Source organism: Acomys minous (genome assembly GCF_964271855.1).
Source record: "Acomys minous genome assembly, chromosome: 1".
Classification (NCBI taxonomy): Eukaryota; Metazoa; Chordata; class Mammalia; order Rodentia; family Muridae; genus Acomys; species Acomys minous.
This window is the reverse complement of record NC_140483.1, coordinates 40,025,553-40,052,728: the sequence shown is the minus strand read 5'-3', so window position 1 is coordinate 40,052,728 and position 27,176 is coordinate 40,025,553. Positions and strand designations below refer to the sequence as shown.

Here is a 27,176-nt window from a genome sequence, read left to right as displayed (position 1 = left end):
TCCTGTGCTTAAAACTCTAAAGCCCTTTACCACAGCGCAGCCTGGAGTTTCACCCACTTAGTGTTCCGAGTGTACAATGAATTTCAGTGGGACTTTAAAACAATGAACATAGCTTTTCACATCCAGGGTAGAATCAATTTTCCTAACTGCTACTTCCCCCAAACCTATTTAATCTTGAAATGCCCACTGGGAAGCAGAAAGGCTCTGGGTTTGTTTCAGACTGTACTCTTCTCGCTATTCCTGTGGCTTATCTGGATGGAAAATTGCAGCTTCAATCAGCTTCCAACATGTGTGGACGACAATGTGCTTCTCACTGAATCCACGCCCAGGTCAACACACCTGTCCTGCCAGTCCCTGGACTCCTGTAGCATCTCTTCTGGATATTCTGACACATGCCCATTACAAAAGAGAAAAGTGCTCTTGAGAATCACAGTTGGGTAACTTTTCATGGATGAACAAAAACAATTTAAACACTCTAATTCCATGGTTTCTAAACCCTTAAAGAGCTCAGGACTCTCTCAGGGATCTGAAGCTGCAGATTCCTGTTCATTAGGTCAGGCTAGACTAATGATTCTCAACCTTCCTGATGGCGCGACCCTTTAACACAGTTCCTCATGTTGTGGTGACCCCACCCATAAAATTAGTTTGTTGCTACTTCCTAACTGTAATTGTGCTACTGTTATGAATCCTACTGTAAATACCTGCTATCCGGGACATCTGATATGTGACCCACACGTTGAGACCCACTGGGCGCGAAGCAGATCATCTTCATTTCTAAAGAACTTTGTGGATGTTGAGCTGTGCATTGCCAGAGCCATGAAATAGAATGACTCCGGCCCACGCCATTCTGACAATGTTCCTTATAATGTTTGCCACCTACATGAGCCTTGATATCTGCTGGCCCACAGCTCACCAGAGGAAACCCAAGCCCTTCTGTGGCTGATTAAAGCCCTTCCAGTGCAACCTCACACCAGCTTCAGCTCCACAGACTCTCCTCACCCACATGCAACACCATGAAGTAGCCCGGTTGCTTCTCAGAATTCTGCATTCACTGACTTTCCCTGACCTGGCCCTGCTGGTCCCTCTGCCAAGTCAGTTCCATTGCCCAAGACTTGACCATCCTTTAAATGCCACCTCCTCCCAGAGGCCATCTCCTGAAGTAATAATATAATGGTTTTTCCTACCATACATATCTTGCCCTTGCCTTTTAAATATGTACATTAGTGTGTCTACTTTTCTGCAATAAAATTATAAAAGAGAGAAGGAAGGAAGGAAGGAGGGAGGGAGGTAGGGAGGGAGGGAGGGAGGGAGGAAGGAAAGGTAATACAGATCCTACTTGAGAGTTAAAAAGAATGTTTTTCCAATTTTCACACCTCTGGCCCCTAAAGCCTGGGAATCATCAGCAAATCTTTTGGAGATTTAAAAACTACACAGAAAAGACCAAGTACGTTCCCACCCTCTTGATTTTTGGCCCCAAATGAGTACTTAGCACTAGAGATTATTTTTGGATCCCAAAATATCTGCTCCAGAACACAAACCAACAGTGGCCTCTGTCTCTACACAATGGCTATTTCTTCAATATCTTCTAGATCATTCTCATCAGTGTAAACAATTGACTAAAACAGACCATACCTGGTCCACAAACCAAAATGCCTTCCTAATCCCCTGGTCGCATCCTGTGAGATTTCTGAAACCGCCCTCTCTACACTTCAACATACCTCCGTCTGCCAAAGCCACTTGCCCTCATCATTGTAACCCACAGGACTGCTGGGCAGGAAATCACCTCTCAGAGCCGTCTTCACTTGATGCACGGCAGCAGTGGACACAGTGGGAAACCCCTCTGGAACTCCTCCTCACATATCTTCTGGGATACAAGTACCTTCTATCTTCTCCCCTAATCTGCTCACGCCACAGCTGTTCTAATCTCCTCCACCAAACCTCCTATTTTCACTAACTCAAAACAATAAAAGGAAACAAGGCCCCGTCTTTGGACCGCACCCCCCTCCCTCTTTAGTTCCCAGGAGAGCACAGTGGCTTTTAATACCAGCCAGGCTACCCAAGGGAATCCCACCATCCAGCTGGCTCATCAGGCCAGACTCACCGATCACCTCAAAACTAACATCTAAGGTTCACTTGCTGACACACACGCTCCCACCAAACTTGATCCCCACTTCCAGTCTTGTCACAGAAAGCTGAGGTTCTTCTACAGCCCTTGGAGGTGTCCTAGGCACCTCTTGGTCTGCCAGGTAAGCCACCGAAGCTCCCTACTGGCACCCTTGCCTCCATCCCCACCGCTAACTTATTGTCCACCTGGTACCACAGCTAGCCTGGTAACTTAGGCTTCAGTGCTGTTCTCAATGCCCTCCATGTGCGTTCTGCCCTCCTCAGAATCCAGTTCAACATCCTGCTCCAGGTCCCTCACATCCTCACTTTATTTGCACCAACTCCTGTGTTTCATCCTGAGCATCTGCCATGCCATTGGCTGTGTCTTTCTGCTGTTTTCTCCAGTGCTGTTCCCGCTTCAGAGCTGGACATCACAGGACATGGCTCATACCTCACACCACTGTGCTCTGGCATCCCCAGATCTGGGAGCCTCTTCTTGGCACCCTGTGTGAAATCACGCTCCATCGGGACCTAGACCCTTCTTTGCTCTGTGTTTATTCTTTGTCTCCTTCTGCTAAAATACAAACTTCCTAACAGCCAAAGCTATTCACTGTTGTTCACTTGTTCCATTTCCTTGTTTATTTTATATCCCTTCAAATAATACCCGCTACAGAGCAGATGCACAATGCACTGTTCCTGTGTAAATAAGTGAGTACCGTTAGATAATCCTCTTCAAAGTAAAGGTATATGGGTAATTTAAAAACTTTTTAGATATATTTATTTGATTTGATTTATACGAATGTTTTGTCTATGCACCATGTCTATGCACCATGTGCATGCCTGGTGCCCTCAGAGGTCAGAAGAGAGAATCAGATCCCCTGGAACTGGGGTTACAGATGGTTGTGAGCCACCATGTGGGTGTTGGAAACTGAATCTCAGGCCTCTGCGACAGTAACAAGTGCTCTTCACTGCCCAGCCCTCTCTCTAGCTGTACACAGGTGTTAGGAGGGAATCATGGCAGGATGGCAGCACTCACTCCAAAGGAATAAAACATCCTGCTCAACTACTTTGATTTTTGTTCCAGACAGGCCGGATTCAAAGGGATGCTTCTCCTGCCTTGGTTTCACAAGTGCTGGGATTGCAGTCACCCAATGCAGGCATCCTCATGCACCCAGCTTGACGCTCAAGTCAGGCGCTGCCCTGACTGAGAGCTAGTGACGTTGTTAATGAGAAAGAAGACACTTACTTCCGGATCACAGCCCTGGACTCCGATGAACTTTGACTTCCATCGCCTTCACAGTTTGGGCCTGTCAGGTCTCCAAATCTTTAAAGATGAAAACAGGCAAACAAAAATAGTCATAAACTTCAAGCAAAGCATAACAAGTCAGGAGTAATTCAGGAAATATATATATATATCAGCATCAAAATCAAGCAGCATTAACAAAAACCCATGATGGATAGACAAGTACACTAACAAAAGAATCAGGAGTGAACTATCATATTGCTTTAAAATGCTCTAATATTCTACAGTTCCCAGAATTTCTTCTATACAACAAAGTTTCATCCCAGCAAGGGGATCAGATATTACACACTATAAAGAAGGCAGATTCCTCATGATCTCTCATACACAAGCCTATGTTCGCACCCTCTGCTGTCTCTATACCAGGGAGACACAGCCGTGTGGACACAGAGCTTGGGCCATACATGGGCACAAAAGTGATGCATCCATGAAACACTTGGGAGTGCAGGCTGCTTTTGAGTAGACCCTTGTTGGAGGATCCTGGAAATAGGCTTGGACCCTCAAAGGCTGGGATGGAGATGAAGGCTGAAGGAGAGAATCGTGTGCTACAGGCACAGTTGCAGCTGTGACTACACCTATCCCAAGCCAGGCTGATCTAGACACAGTACCTGGCAAGAGGGAACAGGAGCCCTGTTTTTGAGAAAGCAGTCAGTGCTTAGAATTTAAAATGGTGCTTGTCACAGACTGCGATTTTTGTTAAGGAAGTTGATCAGTTCCCAAGGGTAGTATCAGCTTTTATTTCAACCCCATGTTGTACAACTTCAACCCATGAGCAAGTTCATTTTGTACTAATATACCCTGTTTTGTTTTGTAGAGAATACGTAGTTAGGGGGCTGGAGAGGTGGCTCTGTGGTCGAGTGCTTTGCCTAGCATCCCCAAGGCCCTGGCTTCATTCCCCAGCTCTGCAAGCAACATATAGGAATATGTACTTAGTAAACTGACACTCAATCCTGAGGGAAGACTCCATTAACTCAGAAGGCTGGGCTACGTCTGCAGTCTCCTCTCCCAACAAGAAAGAATTGAGAGGCCCCGGAGTTTGAAAAACTGTTTGCTGCCCCAAGGTTTTGATAGCAGAAACTCTCTATTTGCTGGGTTTACATTTTTAAAGAGCACACTTTGTTTTGTATAATGGGATTAAGAGTTCCAGTACCCTGTGGCTCTTTATTCCTAGGATTTACACATTCTTTACAAAATAAAAGCCTACCTTCTGCTTTGACTATCAGTCCATCTGGTGTCCCCATCACCCCATCCTGACAAGTTCCAGGTTGTGCCTTTAGGCACTATGTGCAGAGATGGACACACACACACACACACACACACACACACACACACACACACACACACACACACCACCTGCCCCTTTTTCCAGCACATCAGCCTTATGGCCTCATGGCTTCACATGGTATTTTCCATGGTCTTGACCCTCCTGCCCTCTTCACCCGTGTCACACCTGCTGGGTGACAGTTTCTAGGACTGCTTTCTGCTCCTCCTGACAGGAGCTCAGTAACATTAAGATTTCCTCAACCCCACATGAGCCAGACAGGGATGGGAAACGAAGCTCCTAGTAAATAAACAAAGTGGGATTTTTTTTGGCTCTTTCTTCGGGCCACCGTCACAGCGAACCGTGTCCTCATGTTGCCTCGCAGTGGATTCTGTGGCTGAATGAAGTCGGAGAGGCTGGGGAGGGGCAGGAAAGAGGAGGCCATCTGCAAGGCCACAAGCCTTCCTATCTCTCACCGCAGCCCTCGGTTACTAAATAGGGCACTTGATCTTTGTTTTGTTATGTTAATCTGTCTGTTAGCGTTCTCTCTGGAAATGTCTGTTATCTTCCAACTAGGAACTGTGAGAGATATAAATAGACCGGTCGCGCTCTTTCAAGGAAAAGGTACACACTGGACTCCTCTGACAGCTTTCTTTTCAGAGGTTTTAGCTCAGTCTCCAGCTCTTCCTATTTCGCCTTTCCTGTAGTTCCTCATGCTCTCCTGCTCTCTTCTTGGTTCTTTTGGAGCTGAGGTCCTGTTGGGCGGCACCAATACCTATCTCAGTCCCTCCCCAGCATGTGACACCGAGAAGGAAACTAAGAACATTCCTGTGACAACTGTTGAGTCTCTCCACTGACAGTCTGTCCACAGTTCACACCTGGGACCACGGTGATGGTCTGAAAATAACTCAGCGGCCTCCGGGAGCTGTCAATTATCAGGCATGGGTTGGAAGGGCATGAAGTCCAGTTGTTCAAGTCTTGCTCCATCCAAGCCAAGGGGAAAACCTCCAGCTCTGCATTTGCCACATCCCAGAGTCCAAACACTTCTCATCACTTCTGTTTCTATCCTGCCTCTGACGGCGGCCATATTTGAGTTAAAGCAACGCAACAGCCACTTAACCAATCTGATCTCGTGGGGTCTGCCCAGTCATCAAGACAACCCTATTCAGGGATGTAGGAGTCTGCTGGATAAGGCTGACTTCTCTGGATAGCCGTTTTGCATTCAGGTCTGTGAAGTCCAACTCCCTTTCCTCAGCAAGGGGGGGTGCTCACTCCACCTGATCTGGTAACCCCACATCTTGTAAGGAACATCAAATAGAGCTCAGGGATTCCCTCATACACAAGATAATTAAGTACTGTTTTCTCCTTCTTGTGATAGGGCCCTGTGATACAGTATGTAAATGAGGCAGTGTACCACTGTATGTAAGTATTCTGGCACCCTTCGCCCTAGCCAATCAGACACATCCACCCTCAAACCCCCTCCCGACTGCCCAAGGGTTATAAATAGAGGCTGGCTGGCTGGGGTGCTCGCTAGCTCTCTGGCTTGCCGTTCCTCCACCGTGACTATCTGAGAGTCCAGATGGAGGAGGGTCAAGACAGCAAGCCCCACTGCTAGCTCAGCGCTGATCCCCGGTGAGACTGGGAACCTGGCCTAGTGCCCCGGGCCTCGGGCCTCACTCTAAAGCACCCACCAGCCAGATGCTGAAGGACGCGAGGAAGTCAGGTCATGACCCTTCTCCCTTCAGACCCATCCCATGATTCCAGTCTGAGAAAAGACTAGTCTAAAAACCCCCTGAAATCTTCCACTCACTGGGCTCCATCCATAATGCCCACATTTCTCCTCACTTACTCTTGACCGTGGCCTCCACCTGCCTCATCAATCTGTCACTCATCCCTCCCCCCACATCTCCCACCCTACACCGCACATCTTAGCTGTCACTTGCTTCTACTGTTTCCCATGGCAGATTCCCTGGACCCCTTGAGTCTTTGCTGAAGTTCTGCCTCATCAGCAAGGCCTTCCCTTCCCTGGGCCTTACCATCCTGTTTAGAAGGTAACCCAACTCTTAACAACATCCCCTTCGCTACCCTCTTCTCTACAGCTTTCACTATCTTCTAATAGGATATAAAGTCAGTGTTGTCTCCATGGGCACCTACTAGAACATAAACTTTAGGTGAGCAGCGGTTTTAGTTCTGTGCTCACGGTACTTACAGGGCTTGAACCCAATGGATGCAGGAGAGATACTGGGGGTGAGAAGTAGGTGTTCCAGTGAGGACGGAGCAGACTGTTAACAGACTGCTCCAGTACTAGGTTCAGAGGCTGCAAAAGCACCGTCTGCCCACATCACAGAGCCTTAACCTGTCTGCGCTCTCATTTCTAACAGCTTAGCATAGTGGCCCCCACCCTTCCTAACGCTGCGATCCTTAATACAGTTCCTCATGTTGCAGTGACCCCCAACCATAAAATTATTTTTTCTGCTACTGCATAATAGTAATTTTGCTATTGTTATGAACTGTACTGTAAATAGTCTGAAGACAGAGGTTATGATCCACAGATTGAGGACCCCTGGCTTAGGAACATAAAAAGTTTATTTTAAATTTGTCTGTGGTTATTCAAAACATCCAAAATTAACATGAAGAAAGTTTTAAGGTTTTTGTTTTTTTGTTTTTTGTTTTTTTAAAGAGATGCTGGAGGGATCAGCAGTGTGACACCCTAAGGTGTATATCTCGTTATAAAGGAGACCAAGGGCGGTGGCCTTCTAGAATCCAGTGCACTGGGCAGGGGGACTGTCTGCTCTTGCACCTCTCATTATTATGGGGAATGAATGCTCTATGGGAAAAACAAAATGTTCCTGGCTTTGGCATGGAGAGCTCTTTAATGTTCATGTCAGAGTCCATTTTACCAGACTAGGAATGTCTCTTTGATGTTTCCCCGAACCTGCTCACGGCTTCGCATCAAAAATCAAAGTCCAGTTCACATCTTTTACTCCAAGGGGGTAAACAACGAGCGCTCGCTCGTGTGGACTGCTTAACTAGCGGCAGTAGAAACACGACAGACAAACCTGTCAACAATGCCATCTCCGATTTCCACAGAGCCTCCTTAGGACGTAAGATCAAAGCTCAACCCCCTAAGGCTTACCAAGGAGCAAGTGCCCTTCTTTGTAAAACTTAAATCAAAAGCCACATTGCCAGATGACTTTTGACATGGGTTTCTCTGTTGTCGTCAAGCAAAAAGACAGATTTACAAATGCCTTATACAGTACAGCTGTAAGCAATTCTCTACTGTAGCCTAAAAATGACCTGAACAAGAGAAAGAAAAGAAAACGCTTGTTTAAATCCGGAAGAGCCATTTCCAAGGGGTTGCTCTGAGACCCATCTGAGCAGACCAAGTGTTTGGTGTGCATCTGAAGTGGGGGTTGACCCCTGGGCATTGGTGCTTCAAGGAGTCCTAAGTTCTCCGCAGATACCATCTCTGGTAGAGGGACCCACCTCGTCTCTGTGCCCCAGCAGGCAAGTCTCAATAGAAGCAGGCCAGGATGGAGTCATCCTGAGGAACTCTGTGAGCCCTACTTGGTACCGGCAAATGAGCCACCGGTGATGACAGGTGTCACGTTCTATGCCAGGAACTGTACCAACTGCTGTTTGTGGACTCCTTCACTCAGTTCCCGTAATAATCCTAAAGGGTGGTATCATTCTTCCAATTTCACAGAGAGGGGCAATGTGACCCAGAAAGCTTACATAATAAACCCTCGATGATGGCACTGGTAAGTGGAACAGGGATTTGAACCTTGACAGGCAGGCCCTGGGCCCAGCGCTAAGTCACTGCTCCCCACCTCCTGCTGTAAGGCCCTAGCTACCTGTTCATTTGATGGTGGCAGAATTCTGTTTGTTCATTCACAAACTCATTCTTGGACCCATTTAGTCATCATTGGATGAGGACTGTCTATTAAGGGCTGTGTCCAGGTACTTGCTACTAAACATTAAGAATAAAGCACCTGGGCTAGGGACATAGCTCAGGGGATACAAGTACTTCCTAAATGAGCATGGTGACCTCAGTTCAAATCCCCAGTAGCCATGTATAAAGCTGGGCATGAATTCACACAGAAACTTCCACTTCTTCAATGGTGTCTAGGCACCATGGGAGGTCAGACACTGCTATTTCAATGGGAGACATGACAGTTAAGTGAAACCCTCCAGAGGAGAAGGAGTGAACCACAGACCTCTTGAGAAAGAACCAGTACAAAGGCCTGGCCACACAGAGGCAAGATTTTTTTTTTTTTTTAAGGAACACGGAGGAATGAGAGAACAAAAAGCAGAACAGTGGTGAGGTCTGGGGCAAACGCCCAGGTCAGGATGGCCTGGCACATGGTGATGATATGGGGCTTTACTCCTCTCTCTCTCTTTCCACTACAGCCCTGGGCCCAGTATAGTAGACAGTCAACACAATCAAGAATTAGCTCACCTTACTACTATGAAGAAAAGAGAGCCTGGGAAGGGCAGAGAGGGGAAGGAATACTTGGTAGGAACAGTGAATGACAGAAAGGAGGAAGTGAAGGGAGGGACTGCACAGGCTGCTGCTGACTTAAGGGTGTCTGGGAGCCTTTGAATGAACCCCAGCTTCGGGACACTTGCGCACCCTTTCACTGACCCACAGCCCTGACTATCTAGACTCCCTTTGTAGACCAGGCTGGCCTTGAACTCACAGCGATCTGCCTGCCTCTGCCTTCTTATGCAAGTTAGGCATAAGAGAAATGTCCAGAAGCCAGCCTTGACTCAGGAGAATGCCATGCACGCGGCAGCCAGCAGCCCGGGAAGGCTCTGCATTGTTCCCCCTCCCCCCCCCCACACACACCCACAGACCAGACAGGGTTGTTTTGAAGCACTCTAAATAATGACCCTCCGCGGATGGCGTTCCCCTCTCCCAGGTCTAATAAAGAACTGGGTCATGGTCACCTTTTCTACCTTAGGAAAATCTGGTTCCCACTGTGAAGTTGATTACTGGAGGGGAAGGCATAAGTCATAGGGGCTAAAAAAAAAAAACATATACTAGACATCTTTTGCTTGGAGAATCAGAAGCCAGAATCCTCAGCAAATTTATGAAAGTCTGAGAATCCCGTAAATTACATAAATATGTTTATTACTATTAGCAATTTATTAAAGAAACACTCCAGTGTTAGCAAGTAGATTCTTGTGTGGGGAAGGGTATGTGTGTAAGTCTGAGTGAGTTGTGTGTGTGTGTAGTATGTGCACCTACATGTGTGCAGGTGCATGCACTCGTGCACATATGCAGAGGCCGTCGAGAGCGAGGGCTTTGGGGGGTGGGCGGGGTCATTCTCCATCGTGCTCTTCTTTCTTCCCTCAGCCAGAGATTCTCACTGCACGTGGAGCGAGGCTGGCAGCCAGCCCGGCAATCCTCCTGTCTCTGTACCCGCATAGCACTGGGGCTATAGGCGGAGGTGACCACTCTGACCTTTTAGGTGAGTGTTTGGGGTTCACAATTAGGTCCTTGTGCTTAGGCAGCAAGCGCTCTGACGCACTGGGCCATCTCTCAAGACCTATAGCAGACTCCTGAAGGGATCTGTGATCAACTTTTCCTACCAATTGCTAGAAAATGGTCAAAACTACTGCTTCAGCTTCTGAATTAAATGAAAGACTCTCCAGCTGTCACTCAGAATATAACCATGTTGTCTTTCAAGTTCTTGTCAGTTTTCTAATTTTCAAATATATACATACTTTAAAAGGAATCCTTCAGGGAAATTCAATATTCTTCTCAGATTAAAAAAATGAAAAAAAGGTAGCTGCATCCTGCATCCTGCATCCTGCATGCCTTGCCTCCTCTGTTGCTAAGTGAGGGAGGTAAGTGGAAAAGCTCAGCTCAGCTTAAAGGAAACACTTTAGCTCTCAGGTCTTGGGGTCCTAGTTCAGGAGAAGAAAGCCTGGTTACAGGGAGAGGCAAAGCCTTTGCCGGAATCCCTTCAGTACCTCTGCTAGCAGGACTTCACCGGCAGCCCCCGGAGCTGGGCTCTGCTGCCTCCTGGGTTCCCACTGACAGTTCCCACGCTTCGGCTGAGTGGGAGGCAGGTCCACTTGGGAACAAAATCAGCTGCATTACCAAAGGCAAGCAGAGTGGCCAGGGAGACAACCCATTTCCGCTTTCCCTCGTGTGATTATGGTTGGAGATCATTCTAAACCGGTACCAGATTAAAGTTTTCTGGTTAACCCAAGGCAACTGGCATAGCTACAGGGAGAGGCAGCAGCAGTGCCTGTCCACTGAGGCTGAGGATTCCGGGGTCGCTCTCTGAGCTGAGACCACAGATGATGACCAGGGCATGAGGCCCTAAGAACACTGGCATCCCTGAGCCCAAGAGCCAGAGACTTGAGGAGACAGTCTCCCTCAGAAGCGTCCTTGGCCCTTAGCTATCTTACTGCCACCACGACAAACTGCCACGGATTCGGTAGCTCCCAGCCTGACAGTTTAATGGTTACACTGGTCTGAAGTCCAGCATGGATCTCACAGCTGAAAAGCGAGCTGTCAGCTGGGCCGTGCTCCTTCCCACTCGCTCTGAGAAAGAAGCAGCTCCGTTGAGTTTCCTAAGGGCTCACGGCCTCCTTCCTCCATCTGCAGCCACAGACGGATGTGTAAATTCAAAGGCTAATCTTCTATTTCTATTGTTCTGTGAGCTAAATAGTCCTCCATCTGACAACACCGAGGCAACATGAAACAGCAAGAAAATAAACGCTTCATAAAAGATGCACCTACACAGGGTTTCAAACTCCTTTTGATGCCCACAGTTTCTCACGTTCCTCTTCATTTATACAGCTCGCTCATCTCATCCTTCTCACAGCCACAGGCAGAAACTCAACCCCAGTTCAACTTGTCTTTTACAAACATGCCTTTTTCCCCCTAAGTGAAAAACACATCCAAAGGCTTTAACTTTGCCTAAAGAGTCTTCAAGATGCAGACCTAGATACTTAAATTTATCTGCTATAAAAAAAATTCTTTAAATAATGAAATGTCTTCCATTTATTAAGAAACTGCCATTCTCATCAGGATATCCAGGATGTGTGCATTCTAAGCTGGAAAAGAAACAAAGCAATGCTGAGATTTTCCTGGGAGCTTTCCCACTAAATCAATGGGATGCGCACCCAGAAGCCAACAGGCCATTCATTCTCAATTTCTTCGTTTCATCAGCGGGAAAAGGCTCAATGGCACCCTAGTCTACTTCCTCCAAGTTGGCCCTGGCGGAGCTCGGGAGGAAAGTCACTAAACCAATGGCGTCATTTTGAAAAGCTCCCTACTGCAGGCACGGAAGGTGAACATCAGTACTCTTAAGACAAGCAGAAGAGAGAAAGCTCAAGAGCACTGCAGTAAGAAGGTTACAGCTGAGCCCCTCCAGGGCCAGCGTCTTACAGCTCTCCCTGCCGACAGCCTCTTTCCATGACCTGGGAGGAGAGAGAGGGGGTAGTAGAAACCTAGCCTTCTCCCAAAGGAGCACAGCACAGGAATCGCCTGCCTTCCTTGGCACCACACACCAGCATGAATCTAAGGCTGCTTGTCAGGTGCATAGTTTAACTTCAGTCCGAAATGAAAACTTGATTGTAAGTGTGCTTTAACAAGAGCCCCTTGGGACACACTGCATGCACTGTAAATACACTTACCCAGCTTCTAAGGAGGCACTTGAGAACCGAATGGATTTGTATGGTGTGATTTTTTTTCAAAACTTACTACTACCAGTCATAGCTGCCAAGGGCACAGCCCTCCCCCACACTTTCTAAAAACACATATTAGTCCTCACTGTCTTGATGGGATGGTACACTCAACGGGGGGTGTTAGATCCTCCTACTAGGTATGAGCACAAGCTGGGCGGCATCCACATCTATACCTTCCAGAACACCGCCACAGATGGGCCTAGCTTACATTTGTTTGTTAGGCGGAGCTCCTAAACTCCCACCACCAGCATCCCTCCTCTCTGAGAGATGGTAGGGTCAGCAGGCCAAGAATACTCAAAGGAAACATGGGAATTTCAGATCATCACAAACGCCATGAAGAAAGGAAAGCACCAGTCACGTTTTCCAGTTTTTAAGAGTAAAAATTTTACTTGCACTATCAAGTCAAAGGTCTAAAGGACAGTACCAACCTACCCGCTACCTTACATTACTACCACATAGCTAAGGAACCTGACACATGACCCTACAGCTGCCGTGTTAGCTGACACTACCATCACACAGCTAAGGAACCCAATGCAGGACCCTACAACTGACATGTTAGCTTACACTACCACCACATGGCTAAGGAACCCGACAGAGGACCCTACAACCATGTTAGCTTACACTACCACCACATGGCTAAGGAATCGGATGCAGGACCCTACAACTGATGTGTTAGCTTACATACTGTTGCAGGCTACAGAAGCTGACTCTCAGAGGATTTAAAACAAGGAAGGGGTGTGGGTTAGTTATTCAGCCCGCCAGCTTGTTCTCACTGTAACAAATACCTGAAATCAACTTACAAAGAGAATAACATTGTTTGGGTTCAATTTTGGTGCCTGCTTGGTTAGCCCTGTTGTTTGTGCCTGCCTGAGAAAGGAAGGTGCATCATAGTGGGAGGCACGGCAGAGCAGAACTGCTTACATCAGAGCCTGGAAGTGACAGAGCAAAGAGGGAGGGCTGTGCTCCCTGTCCTCTGGAGAGCAATTCCCAGATAGTTTGGAGACCACTCCTATGGCTCATCGTAGCCCCCCTGCCTTCGAGTAACACCACACTAGGATCTAAGCCTCTAGCACATAGACTTTGAGGGACACTTAAAAGTAGTGCAGAGTGCAAACTGGAAATAAATCTAAGGTTTTTTTTTTTTATCCCAATGCCCCACTCAACCATTGTGCATATGCCTAACACACAAACTTCATGACTGAAAGAGAAGTTGCTTTTTCCATAAAAAGAGCCTAAAACTCTAAAGAAGCATTTTTGGCCCAAGAAAACCCCTCCGAAATAAATTTAAAACATCGTGGTCGGAGGAGGTTGAGATAGGGTCCCCCGCTCTGAATCTCAGGCCAACCTCAAACTCACAGCGATTCTCCTACCTCAGCTGCCCAACTGCTGGACTTAGAGGCATGATGGTCACACCAGTTTTAAATATATCCACCCTTTTGTCTATTGGCTGGATGAGTGTTACTCTCTATCAGGAAATAGTACATATTTAGGATGGGGAGGGCACGTGACAAGCTCTGCCACCTTTGTTCACACAGCACCTTGCAAAGTAGGTACTTTGTATTAAACAGATGAAACATAACTTTGGTACTGGCAAACTGATGGGGTAGTGGATTGCTCCCAAGTTTGTGAAATATCATTTCCAAGGAAAATGAATTGATAAAGCATCAAGGAAGATGACAAAAAAGGGTCCCCAGTCATTCCTTCTTTGTGAGTTGGCATGGGAGGTGCTGAGGCATACTGGGAAAGAGGGTCTGAACCACACAGAGGTAGCTCTTCATCCCCTCTGCTGCTTGCTGATTGAATATATTTTGAGACACTGGTTTTCTTTGTGTAAGCAGAGTTGCAATAAATAAATGGCATGAGATAAAGTCTGTGAAGACACATGGCAAGCATATACAGGGAGTTCTTTCAATGACCTGCTGATTACCCATGCCTCCGTGACATAAACAAAATTATCACCTTAAAGCATAGGTTCATAGAAGGCCTCAACCTTTAAGCTTCCTGAGAGCTCTCCTCTAAGGGAATTAACTTGCAATGCAGGAAAACTTAATGCCTTCCACCCTGACCTGAGGGCTGAGAATAGCTTGGCCAGGGTTTCTGGAGACCTGGCTTTCTCTGCTCCACATGAGGTTGGCTTTTGCTAACTTAAGTTATCAGAGGGGGGGGGGATGTCTGAAAACACAGCAGGATCTGCACCTCTGCAGGCCTCCGCAGGTCTCACTGGGATCAGTTGCTGAAGTGGGCTTCTGCAAACAGCTGAAGTTGGCTGCTTTCAGTGGTATCTACTCCTCCACTTCTTTAAGTGGTGGAGTGAGGCTTTAAACTGACCTCTCTGAGTGAGGTCTTTCTTGACATTAGAGAAAACAAAATCTCAAAGCCTCAACACAGTCAACCCCCAATTAAGTAACTTCCTCTTGGGTTAAAAGGAAGCAAAGAACCCTTAAGTCTGGGCCGGGGTAGAAGAAAGCACAGCAAACAGGAGTCCTTGTGTTACCAGTCACCCCAATAAAGGATAAAGTAAATGTGGGATTAGCTATTCATGACTTCAAACCACTGTCTATTTATCAATCACACAGACCCATATTAGGAAAAAAGAACTATGAAAAGATTAAAAAGAAATTCCAGAAAATAAACAGTTCCATACAAGACAAACCACAACTGGAAGTCTTAAGGGAAATCAAAGCTTGGCTTCAATAAGCCGTGCTCTGGTGGGAAATAAACAGTGCAGCATCTGCATGAACCTATTCTTGTCTGGTTATTACAGGATTAGCACCTACTGCAATTGGCTCTCTGTTCCTTCACATTCCGCTGCAGCCACCAAAAGAAATCCTTTAAAAACTCTGTCTGAGGCTCACGAACAAGCCTGACAGCTCTTGGGCGTGAAAAATGGTATTTCAACTGCTTATCTTCAGAATAGGTGGGCCCGTGCAGTAAATTGCTTCCTCTTCACTACAGGCATGAAAGTCTAACAACAAGTCTGGGAGCACAGCTTTTCACAGACTCAACAGCTGGACTTGTGTGGAGACTGAAACATGGCCACAGATTTTATTGTGAGCAGGACATGGAGTGAAGAAGAAATACTCACACACACAGACAAGGTTACATTTCTGCAGAGAAAGCAAAATAAACAGCATTTATCTCCCCGAACTCCTATACAGCATCATGAGAACTGTATTTTACCCCACCTTGTGTGACTCCTAGAGCAGCACGTGTGGGAACTGTGCTTTACCCCGCCTTGTATGGTGACTTACTTAGGACATACCTGTCCACTTTATCTTCTGCAGGAAGATATTACGTCCTCCGGGGTGGATCTAAGTGAAGAAAATGGCCTTTGCGGTTCGAGGGGTTCTCCCAAGGAAAAGGAATAGAAAATTAAGAGGGCAGAATCGTGGAGAGATTACTGCTGAGTGAGGAGGCCCAGGGTTAAAGCACCAACAGCTCATATAATCCATCTCTGGACTACCTCGGGGCAGAACCGAAATTGCTTCTCTCTGAGCTCCATCTCTGCGGTGCCTCACAGAGTGTCTGCTCTGCATTACACTACACAGGTATTGAGCACTTAAGCCCCTCACTTCAGAGACAAGCAGTGGATTGAACTGTGAGATCACACTCAAAGCCAGCCCTAAGCCTGCTCACACGGTACAGACTAAATCGTAAGTCTTCATTCAGCTACACTTCAATTGATAGTCTGAACTCGGTGCAATCTGAACTCATATTGGATCTACTATTTAGCCACTGTTATCCAGTTATTGTTTTAAAAGCAAATCCCAATGTGTCTATCCATAGAACAAAGAAAACATATTTTTTTAAAAAATCACAAAGGAAGAGTCATAGACCAAACACTCTAATTCCCGGTGTGCTTGCGTGCAGACTTTAAGACAGACAGCTGGCGCTTACGTGCGTGCCTTTACTCACTGTGGACATCTGCGGGCTATTATCAGTGACGTTACCTCCTATGGAGAAGAGGTCACTGATTTCAAAGTGAACTTGTGAGGGATTTTCGTCTCAGCATACTGCCTAGCAAGAGTTACCAGGCTCCATCTTTTTACAGCTATGAAGTATTGAAAAGAAAAACTTCACATAATTCTCCAATTTCTACTTATACATATGAGCTATTACATAAGAGCCACGATTTTTAAAAAGACTCACTAAACTCACATGTTATTCCGGGCTTAATATGTTGTCAGATACTGTGATGCAGCAAACGATAGCTCCTTATGCTCTAGAGGAGGACACCAAGACGAGATCGGTGTACCACAAAGAAGGTATGCTTCCTGAGTGTCCGTGCATGTGAACATACGAGAGAACACTGACCCAGGAACCTCCCTGTGTACGCATCTTGTGCCCCACAAACATCTCTGTTAAAAGCCTGATTCCCAGGGTGGGGTTAACGGAAGGGGGCGGGACCTTTACATGGCTGCAGTCCGCAGTCCCCTTCCAGGGGAGAGGGTGAGACCTCAGATCTCCTTCTCTTTGCTCTGCATTCAGAGCTCGGCAGCTTTGCTCCACGGTACGTCCCCACCACAATACACTGCCTTTTGACAGGACTAAAAGACAGTAAAGGCTGAGCGGTTCCAGATTGAAACCTCCAAAACTTTGAGCCAAAAATACATCTTTTCCCCTCATATGCTGATTATATCAGGTATGTGTCATGATGACAGAAAGCTGGCAGATACTTTGAGGATAAATCTACCCTTGTCAATAACCAAAACCTAGAATAGAAAGTTGTTTATTCAAAGCTTTTCTGAAGACAGACAGAAATATTACATGAAATAGTTATACCAATACTTAATGAACAGACTTTAAAATCAAAGAACAAATTAGAAAAAATATTCTTAACACAATTATAGGCAATAAATCTGATTTCTTTACTACACAAGGAATTGTAATTTGATGATTAATAATTAGAGTAACAGAAAACTGGGAATAGGGCTTCCTCAAGACCCAGCTATTCTACTCCTTGGAATATACCCAGAAAATGCTGCACCACACAACAAAGACATATGCTCAACCATGTTCATAGCAGCCTTATTCATAATAGCCAGAACCTGAAACAGCCTAAATGTCCCTCAGTTGAAGAATAGATAAAGAAACTGTGGTACATTTACACTATGGAATACTACTTAGCTATTAAAAACAAGGAATTCCCGAAATTTGTGGACAAATGGATGGAACTAGAAATGATCATACTGAGTGAGTTAATCCAGAAGCAGAAAGACTCACATGGTATATACTCACTTATAATTGGGCGCTAGCCCAAAAGGCATGTCCCATGAAAGTCTTTACTTACCAGGAGATTGGGATAGATGTGATGACATCCTACTGGGACTCTAGGTAAGAGAAATATAGGAGAATGGGGAAATAGAAGGATCCAGAGGGTCCTAGAAACCTACAAGAAGAATATCTTGATGGGTGGATCGGGGTCCAGGGGGTCTGCTCAAACTACTGCACTAACCAAGGACAATACAAGCAGTAAACATCGAACCCCTACTCTGATCTAGCCAATGGACAGGACATTCTGCACAGTTATGTGGAGAGCATGGACTAACTTAGACGTGAACTCTGGTGCCCCTTATTTGACCACTTCCCCTTGGTGGGGAGGCCTGGTGGCACTCAGAGAAAGAATAAGCAGGCTACCAAGATGAGACTTGATAGCCTATGACCATATAGTGGGGGAGGAGGTCCCCCTCGGTCATAGACCTAGGGGAAGGGAACAGGGTAAAAGCGGAAGGGAGGGAGGAACAGGAGGATACAAGTGATGTGATAACAATTGAGAGGTAATTTGAATAAATTAATAAAAATAATAAATTAAAAATAATTAGAGTAAAATAGTTCAAAGGAGAAGAGTATAGGATAGGAAAAGAGTTCACACACAACAAATGGTGTCTTTTGAAATACCAAACTCTACTCAGAAACTCAAGAAGCCTGAGTCCCAAAGCCAGTTTTCGGTGGTCAGATCAGAGTAAAGACAGCCCAGTGGAAGAGACAAATCATGGTCAGTTGGGAAGTATGCAGCCCATGGTGGGGAATGCTCAGAACAGCAGCGTGGCCGTGGTGGGGAATGCTCAGAACAGCAGCGTGGCCATGGTGGGGAATGCTCAGAACAGCAGCGTGGCCATGGTGGGGAATGCTCAGAACAGCAGCATGGCCATGGTGGAATGCTCAGAACAGCAGCGTGGCCGTGGTGGGGAATGCTCAGAACAGCAGCGTGGCCATGGTGGGGAATGCTCAGAACAGCAGCGTGGCCATGGTGGGGAATGCTCAGAACAGCAGCATGGCCATGGTGGAATGCTCAGAACAGCAGCGTGGCCATGGTGGGGAATGCTCAGAACAGCAGCGTGGCTGTGGTGGGGAATGCTCAGAACAGCAACATGGCCGTGGTGGGGAATGCTCAGAAGAGCAGTGTGGCCGTGGTGGGGAATGCTCAAAACAGCAGCATGGCCGTGGTGGGGAATGCTCAGAACAGCAGCGTGGCCGTGGTGGGGAATGCTCAGAACAGCAGCGTGGCCGTGGTGGGGAATGCTCAGAACACCAGCGTGGCCATGGTGGGGAATGCTCAGAACAGCAACATGGCCATGGTGGGGAATGCTCAGAACAGCAACATGGCCATGGTGGGGAATGCTCAGAACAGCAGCGTGGCCATGGTGGGGAATGCTCAGAACAGCAACATGGCCGTGGTGGGGAATGCTCAGAACAGCAACATGGCCGTGGTGGGGAATGCTCAGAACAGCAGCGTGGCCATGGTGGGGAATGCTCAGAACAGCAGCATGGCCATGGTGGGGAATGCTCAGAACAGCAGCATGGCCATGGTGGGGAATGCTCAAAATAGCAGCGTGGCCATGGTGGGGAATGCTCAAAACAGCAGCGTGGCCATGGTGGGGAATGCTCAAAACAGCAGCGTGGCCGTGGTGGGGAATGCTCAGAACAGCAGCGTGGCCGTGGTGGGGAATGCTCAGAACAGCAGCGTGGCCGTGGTGGGGAATGCTCAGAAGAGCAGCATGGCCATGGTGGGGAATGCTCAGAACAGCAGTGTGGCTGCTGCGACCCTCTGGAGGACAGTCTGACAGGCTCCTACATCTCTACATCCTGGCATCAGTTACTGTTCTCTGAGATTATCCTATAGGAGTCTCAAAAAGCACTCGGAAAACATGCGTATGTTTAAAGATGATCCTTGTGGAATAGTGATCACAAATTTTAAGAACAATTTTAAAAACCAGAAAGCGCTTACTTGTCTGTCCATGAAATTATCAACTCAGTAAGTATTAGAAAGCCACTAAAAACAAGCTAGAAAATCCACCTGTATGCGCTTATTTGAAAGAATAACTTACATTTCTTGTACTTTAAATCTTCTAGCCACTATTATGAGCCTTTTACAAATGCTGATTCACTGAATAAACAAAGATATCTCCAAGATAGATAAATAGGTAAAAATAAAAATTGTATGATACATTGTGTGCTTTGGTTGATTCAGTTTACACCATGTATGTGCTACAAATCCATATTGCCAGACAGTGCTGTAGCTACTGCCGGTACCCTCTTACAATGTACTCAATAAACTCTTCTAACAAATAAATGAGCCAATAAATACAATATATGTGATATATTACATATTAAGAATATATGTATATGAAATATTTCATATATTTCATACCTACTAGGCATCATTTGAGAAAAACAGCAGTTAAGAAAACTTTAATATTTCTCGTATCTTCCATAGTATAAGAATTTTTATATTTCAACATGATTGTATATACCTTTAAAATTAAACATACGCAAGCACGCGCACGTGTGTACACACACACATACACACACCAAGCCTAACAAAAGCATTGGCTCCCACTTCCTTCCTCAGGCAGGAAACCCCAGGCTACAAGGATCTAGATGAGGAACCTCAGGATGCTAAAGCAATTGTTTGGCTGACAGTTTTCTTTGTCCCAGGACTAAGTCAACATAATGATATGTTTATAAAATAACTAAATTTTACTATAAATAAAACAAAAGTAAGGAGAAAACAAAAGGCTTGTCCGTGTGTGAGCTACAGTGTCCACTGCTGAGGCCCACGTGTGTGAGTTACAGTGTCCACTGCTGAGGGCCATGTGTTCCTCCCATGGAGCACAGACACACTCCTGAGCATGTCCGTTACACACTGACTTCAGGGGCACTGTGACTGTCACTGACAAAGTCCTCACTCACCAGCTGCTTCCTATGGATAGAACTCCACACTTCATATTTATGAGCACATTCAGTCTCCAAAACAAGGAGATTCCGAGCTGGTGAGCATATTTATAGATATTATAAAAAATTAAGAAATAATCTGTATCCAATTTGAAATTAGGGGTAGCTAAGAGAAACAGAAATTTATAAATAGAATCTATGTTTCTAGTGCCTGCTTTTAACTCTTTTGTTTAATTTTTTACAGATTTCAGTTATTGCTTGGTTTTTCTTCGTCTTTGCTTTTGCTTCTGAGACAAAGCATTGCTATGCGGTCCAGGCTGGCTCAGCTCCCTGAGTACCAAGATTAGAAGCATGTACCACCGTATCCAGCCTTTATGAACAGTTTGAGTGAGATTTCTTTACCCTCGAAACAGACCATATAATTGACTCTCCGCATGCTAGCGGTTCCAAAGGTTGGCTTTCCCAGTTAATCTCCCCTTGATTCTGAGCCACGCTCTGTTCCCTGGGCACAGCCTTAGGTTCCCATGGGCAGGCACTCGTCCTTAGAGCTTACCTGTCCAGCAGCAGCTCCAGCACTTCCTTGGTCGAGGCAAAGCCTCTGTAAGTCGACAGGAAGATGCTGATATAGGTAAAGTCATTGTCCCCAAAAGCCGTCAGCAGGTTCTCCACAAGCTTCTCCAGGGTGCCAGCTTTGATGGTCCTGATCTTACAGGTCTCATACTGAGAGACTGTGTGTCCTGGAGGCAGCTGGTCCCCTTCAACCTATGGGACAAATTCATTATTAGCATCAGATGACATAATTCCCTGATGTAAAACTGAAAACATTGAGATGGTTAGTCAGCGTTTCGGTCTACTCTCACAGAACTTCTCTCAAAGTCCTATAAGGCAGTTGTGCCCTCTGTGAACAAAGTGTGGCAAAATGGTGGCCTTGGAGGCAAGTGTGTGGAGGTGGTGCCCCTTTCTCTACACAGAAAGAGAGATTATTATTTCACTGCTATGCAATGGCTTCTCCTTATTCCCCTAGTGACAGCAAAGGTGATGGCTATACTTTATCAAAGATATTTTCTATCAAGCTGGGCATGGCGGCACACGCCTGTAATCGCAGCACTCAGGAGGCAGAAGCAGGCAGATTGCTGTGAGTTCAAGGCCAGCCTGGTCTACAAAGTGAGCCAGGATAGCCAAGGCTACACAGAGAAACCCTGTCTCGAAAACAAAACAAAGCGAAAAGATCTTTTTTTATCACCTGGACGGAGTTTAGCAATTATCAACTATCCAATCCTCTTTGTACTATTAGAGATAAGTCTCAAACTCATTTTTAAAGACAGTGTCTCCTATGGTATGCTAGAAGAGTCAATGCGTATGTTACTAAAAAGCTGATAATTTCAAAATTTTATACACACATATACACATTTACATACACAAATTACATATGCACACATATTTATGTATAATACACACACACACATACACACACACACACACACACACACACTTCATAGGGTTTATGTGAACCAGATGACATATGGTCACAGCTTGAAAAATCAGCAATGAAGGAAGTCTGTTGTCCATGGTTCCCTATGAAAACCTAAACACGAACTGACAGCCTTCGGTCCACTGACAGCCATGGACATTCTCCTTTCATACTATTGGCAACCAAGAGAACTGGGGGAAAACACCTGTTCTGCAAAGCATGGGGCTTAACGCAGGGAGTGATGGAAAGGGTGGAAAGCACAGCCCTGCTTTCCGGAAATTGCAAACACAAAAGACTTATGTCGGGCGTGGTAGCGCATACCTTTGATCTCAGCACCCAGAAGGCAGAGGCAGGTAGTTCTATGTGAGTTCAAGGCCAGCCTGGTCTACAAAGAAAACCCAGGACAACCAAGGCTACAAAACAACAAAAGAAGTATTATACGAAACAGCTAGCACAGAAAAGTAAACCTACAGTAATCAGTAAATGTCATTGTAAATTAACACACATAAACCATAATGTGTAAACATTGGTGATAAATTGTGAAAGGCTTAAAAACTGACACTGAGGGAAGGGAATCAAACTGCAGAAACTAAGGGTGCGCCTTGCATTCTCAGGAAATCTGTGCCTAGCAAATTATGTGCAGATGTAATTTTCCAAATCGAACTCTGTTGTGGGTGCTAAGGAAACCGACCCACCAAGAGAAATTCTGCAATACATCTGTTTCCAAAGCAAATAATTAGTCTCACTGGTGCAAAGATTCTCATTGGTGCAAAAACAAACTACCAAGCAGCATATCTGCATTATAAAGTGAATTACTTAATACTGACTGCCTAAAGTCCTAACTGAAACAGCCACACATACAGAACTCAGAGCGGCACGGAAGACATGGATCTCTAACGTTAGCCGCTGTGGCTACTGAGTCCTGTATTCTGCTTTTCCTTCACCTGCCCTGTCAGAAGTTAACCTACAAAACAGAAATTACCCTGGGATTGCTTTCAAAAAGACCCACATGGTGGCAACCACTTTTGGGTAGAATAGCTTACTATCATCACATCTAGCTGCTGACAGGAACTGATATAAGGACTACAGTGCGCGCAGTCCATGGCTTTGTTTATTTAACATTTTAAGTTTTCTAAAGACGAGGCTAGGGAGATGGCCCAGCAGTTCAAGCTTCTCCCTCTCCCAGAAGACTGAATTCAGTTCCCAGAACCCATATCAAGCAGCTCACAAGCGCCTGTAGATACCTTCTTCTGGCCTCCGTGGACAAACACACATGTGACACGCATGTGCATCTCTCTCTCTCCTCTCTCTCTCTCTCTCTCTCTCTCTCTCTCTCTCTCTCTCTCTCTCTCACACACACACACACACACACACACACACACACACATACTCACACACAAAATAAATAAATAAATAAATAAATAAATAAATAAATAAATAAAAAGTTATAAAAGAAATTTCTAAGGGCACGGGTCTGATTCAGGAAAAGCAGCAGTATTTCCTAAGGCTCTTCCGCCTGCTGCCTCAGATCAAGGCCTAGTGGCGGGTCCTTTTTACTCTTCTAGTTTTACAACAAACTGAGCTATAGCACTGGTCTGTTACCCAGAAGTTCTAATTAAAGCAGAAACAATGAGTGAAAGATACATGGTCTCAAACTTGAATTACATTTTTAATTACTAGGCACAGCACTGCTTTGAGAATGTACTATAAAACGCTTATTTTTGTTTAAGAGAAGGTCCTATGTCAAGTTCAGAGACTACAGAATTCACTAAAGTCATAGACATGTCTTTACTGCTGACTTTCTTAGCCTTCAGTGTGTCCACATAAGACGTTAAACTCTAACAAGCAGGCACAACACACAGCATCTCCAGGTCCACTCCCCTTTATCCCGAGAGCATCTTGCAGAACTTCGGAATGAACTGCAATGCACTGAAGACCTAATTCATGTTTAACCATTTTCTACTTTAAGAGAGAAAAGAACTCTAAGTGAAGACATTATAAAATATGATGCTAATTAGCCAGGCCTAATGGCTTATACCTATATGCCCAGCCATCAATAGGCTGAAGCCAAAGGATTACTGTGAGTTCAGGGCCAGCCTGGGCTATACCATAAATTCCAGACCAGCTTTGGATACAAAGTTAGACACCCCCCCTCAATAAACAAACAAATAAATGAAGTGTAAAGTAAAAAAAAAAAATTAAACACAATAAAAATGTTTAACAACTATATCTCTCTGATCTCTTTCTTAATGTAATATTAAAATGTAAGGATGTTTTGTAGCTTTTGCTTTGTACTTCAAAAGGATGTCAAAATAATTATCTGCCTACACCATAAAACAGTACTCAGTGCCAAGTGTTACTGGCACAAAGCATGGCTTCTCCGTTGGTAGGAATGGTCAGGCTCTAATTTTTTTTTTTTTTGAGAAAAAGTATTTTATTGCAACTATTAAGGTGAAAATTGACAAGTATAATTATCTTATCTGAAAGCTCCTTACTTTGTGATCTATCTGGTTTCCTTTACCAAGCAGTTTTGTAATTTGATGAGTCTTACCTTACTTTGAAGTGCAAACTCCACTCTAAAACTAGATGTTTCTTACTGAAAATAATGATGACTTAAAAGAACTAATTTTTCGATGATAGTGATGCGGCCAAGAACTCAAATACAGAGAAACATGCTTGTTGGAGAACTTGACCACACGGTCCCTCTTCCTGCTGAGAGCAGATCTGGCAGGCTGCCAAGGCACTCCCTGGGGAGTGGGACGGCTATTGGAGCCAGGCTCTGTCTTTCAGTCTGCATGCATGCTTCTCCTTTGTGTCTTGACTAATTCTTGCTCCTCAGTGTTTGTATCTGTACATCAGGAAGAAGCACGGGTGGCTTGAGAGATCATTTAACAAAACATGCTCTGCGCTCCGACTGAGAAGGCTATTTGTGAATGCAGAGAGCAAGCGGCTGATTCAGGAAGGGAAGTACAGAACAGCGCAGTCGGCTGGAAGCACACTCACAAAACTCAACAGTGAGTGTTAAACACTTCAGCGCACTTGCTTAAAGTTTTCTTTAGAGTTTATGTATTCTTAATAAATGCCCTCGAGGCTGCTTGCTGCCTGGGACAGACCAGGGTTTTGTTTGGCTTTGTTTTCAGGTGAGTTCTAACTGACCAATATTCAAACAGAATACATCCTCACAAAGCAAACAAACAAAGAAGCAAAGACTTAGAATTATCTGCTGAGCAATGGAATCATTTTGTAATGAAGTTGTACAGAAATGAAATGGAAAAACGCACACACTGTAAGGTGAGACAGTTCAGTGGGTACAGGAGCCTGCCATCAAGATTGCATTTTATCCCACCAACCCACATGGTGGAAGGGGAGAACCAACTTCCACAAGTTGTCCTCTGACCTCCATATGTGCATCATAGTACACACATACATGCGCACGCATGTGCACATGTACACACACACACACACACACACCTAAATAAATAAATAAATGTTTTTAAAAGCCCACATTTTTTAAATGTCATCTGCCATATCCCAGACTGGATAAACTAAAATGTTGAAGTTTCATTTCTACAGTAGAAGAGTTGCTACGTCCATAATCCTTTTAAGAGGCTTCAGAACCTATTTTTGTTTGTATTATCTTAATAACTTCTAGTTAATGTTTAAAAGAAAAGGGTGGACCCCTTGGCAGACAGTGTTTAGTAAGTCAGACTTGGAAAAGCCAGACAAGGAGGCCTGAGCTTGCCCTGTGGGTTAGCACGCTAACAGGAAACAGCTCAAGCTGGGTTTAATCAGAACCCCATGACTTTGCTGACAAGACCATGATACCAAGGCCACAAAAATGTTGCATAGCTGTTTCCTTGGTCAACTCTTTTGCTACCAGAACTTAGCTTCTTCTAGAACAGCATGCCTAACTCATAAATATCTACAGTTCTGCCCAAATAACCTAGTTATGTGTGCAAATTCCTAATTGGCAACGCACATGTAAACTCTGGGTCCAGGACCGAATGGTGTCAACATCTACTTAGGCATGGATGGACACTCTCTTTTGCTAGGTTAGAAGTGCCAGTGAAAGGATGCTTTAAAAAACTTTAACTGCAGATAAACAATCAATAACTAAATAATTTGGGGGTATGCAGATATATCTCATGTGGTATTTGGGACCACACACAGGACTAAAAAAAATCAACTTCTTATTAAATATAAGCATGAGCCCCACAGATGCATGCATGCATGTATATCTATCTGTATGTATTTATTTATGGACAGGGTAAGTCAAGATGTGTTTATAATTTGAAGTAAACAAAGCAGGACAATTAGCATTTCTATCACAGCAAATATTACCATTCCCGTGTGTTTCCAACCTTCGCATTCCTCCCTAGCTGCTGTGAAATGTGTCGTTGACACGAGTGTCTCCGGTCCGGATGATTTGCCTGCTCACTAGCCACCTTCCCTGTTCCCTCTCTAACTTCTAGGAACCTCTATTCTCTTTGACATGATCAACCATTTTTAAACAACCACGACTGAATGAGAGAACAAGTGGCATTTATCGTTCTGTGCCTGGCTTATTTCCTTTAACATAGTGTCTCTAATTCTGTGGTACTGCAAAGTAACAGGATCCTTTTAAGGATGAGTACTATTCCACTGTGCATGTATACACCACTGTTACAACCCACTCAACCCAAGGCCCCACACCTTGACTAATGTAACAGGCAAGCTCAGGTTTCTTTTTTGAGTGATTAAGTTATTTCTCTTCTTCAGGAAGGTGTGCTGTAGTAGGATTGCTTTGATTATATGGGAATTCCATATTGGTTTGTTTAGGGGTTTCCATACTGATAGCGTGTGCCATATTTTTCTTAAAGGAGGTCAGTAGTCACATGCTGGCAGCACATAGTGAAGAGGGAGAGTATAGATGCCTCTTCCACATCTCCAACTAGTTATTGACTCACGTATTAGCACAACAGTACCACAAGCCAGCACAGCCTTACAGCTTAAACATCTGGGCCACCCAGTACAGAGGCAGAAGGTAAACCACTGTTTCTCACCCCTCATGTGGCCACAGGCTACATCCCCACAACTGACGGCAGGTTAACAAGCAAAACCTACAGCTGAATATATAGTCATGGTTTTATATGACCCGTGAGGCTTCAGACAAGAAGGCT

At 45.2% G+C, this 27,176-nt stretch overlaps 1 protein-coding gene across 3 annotated transcripts in view; it reads right to left on the bottom strand.

The window, feature by feature from the left end:
- Positions 1–27,176, bottom strand: part of RGL1 (ral guanine nucleotide dissociation stimulator like 1) — a 247,887-nt gene that overhangs the window by 48,452 nt on the left and 172,259 nt on the right. For all 3 annotated transcript variants that reach the window (XM_084792400.1, XM_084792401.1, XM_084792402.1), the window contains 2 exons: positions 21,100–21,308; positions 3,350–3,427 (listed from right to left, as the gene is read on the bottom strand). In XM_084792400.1, the coding sequence (XP_084648526.1) occupies positions 3,350–3,427; positions 21,100–21,308 (287 nt within the window). The remainder of the gene's footprint in view (positions 1–3,349; positions 3,428–21,099; positions 21,309–27,176) is intronic.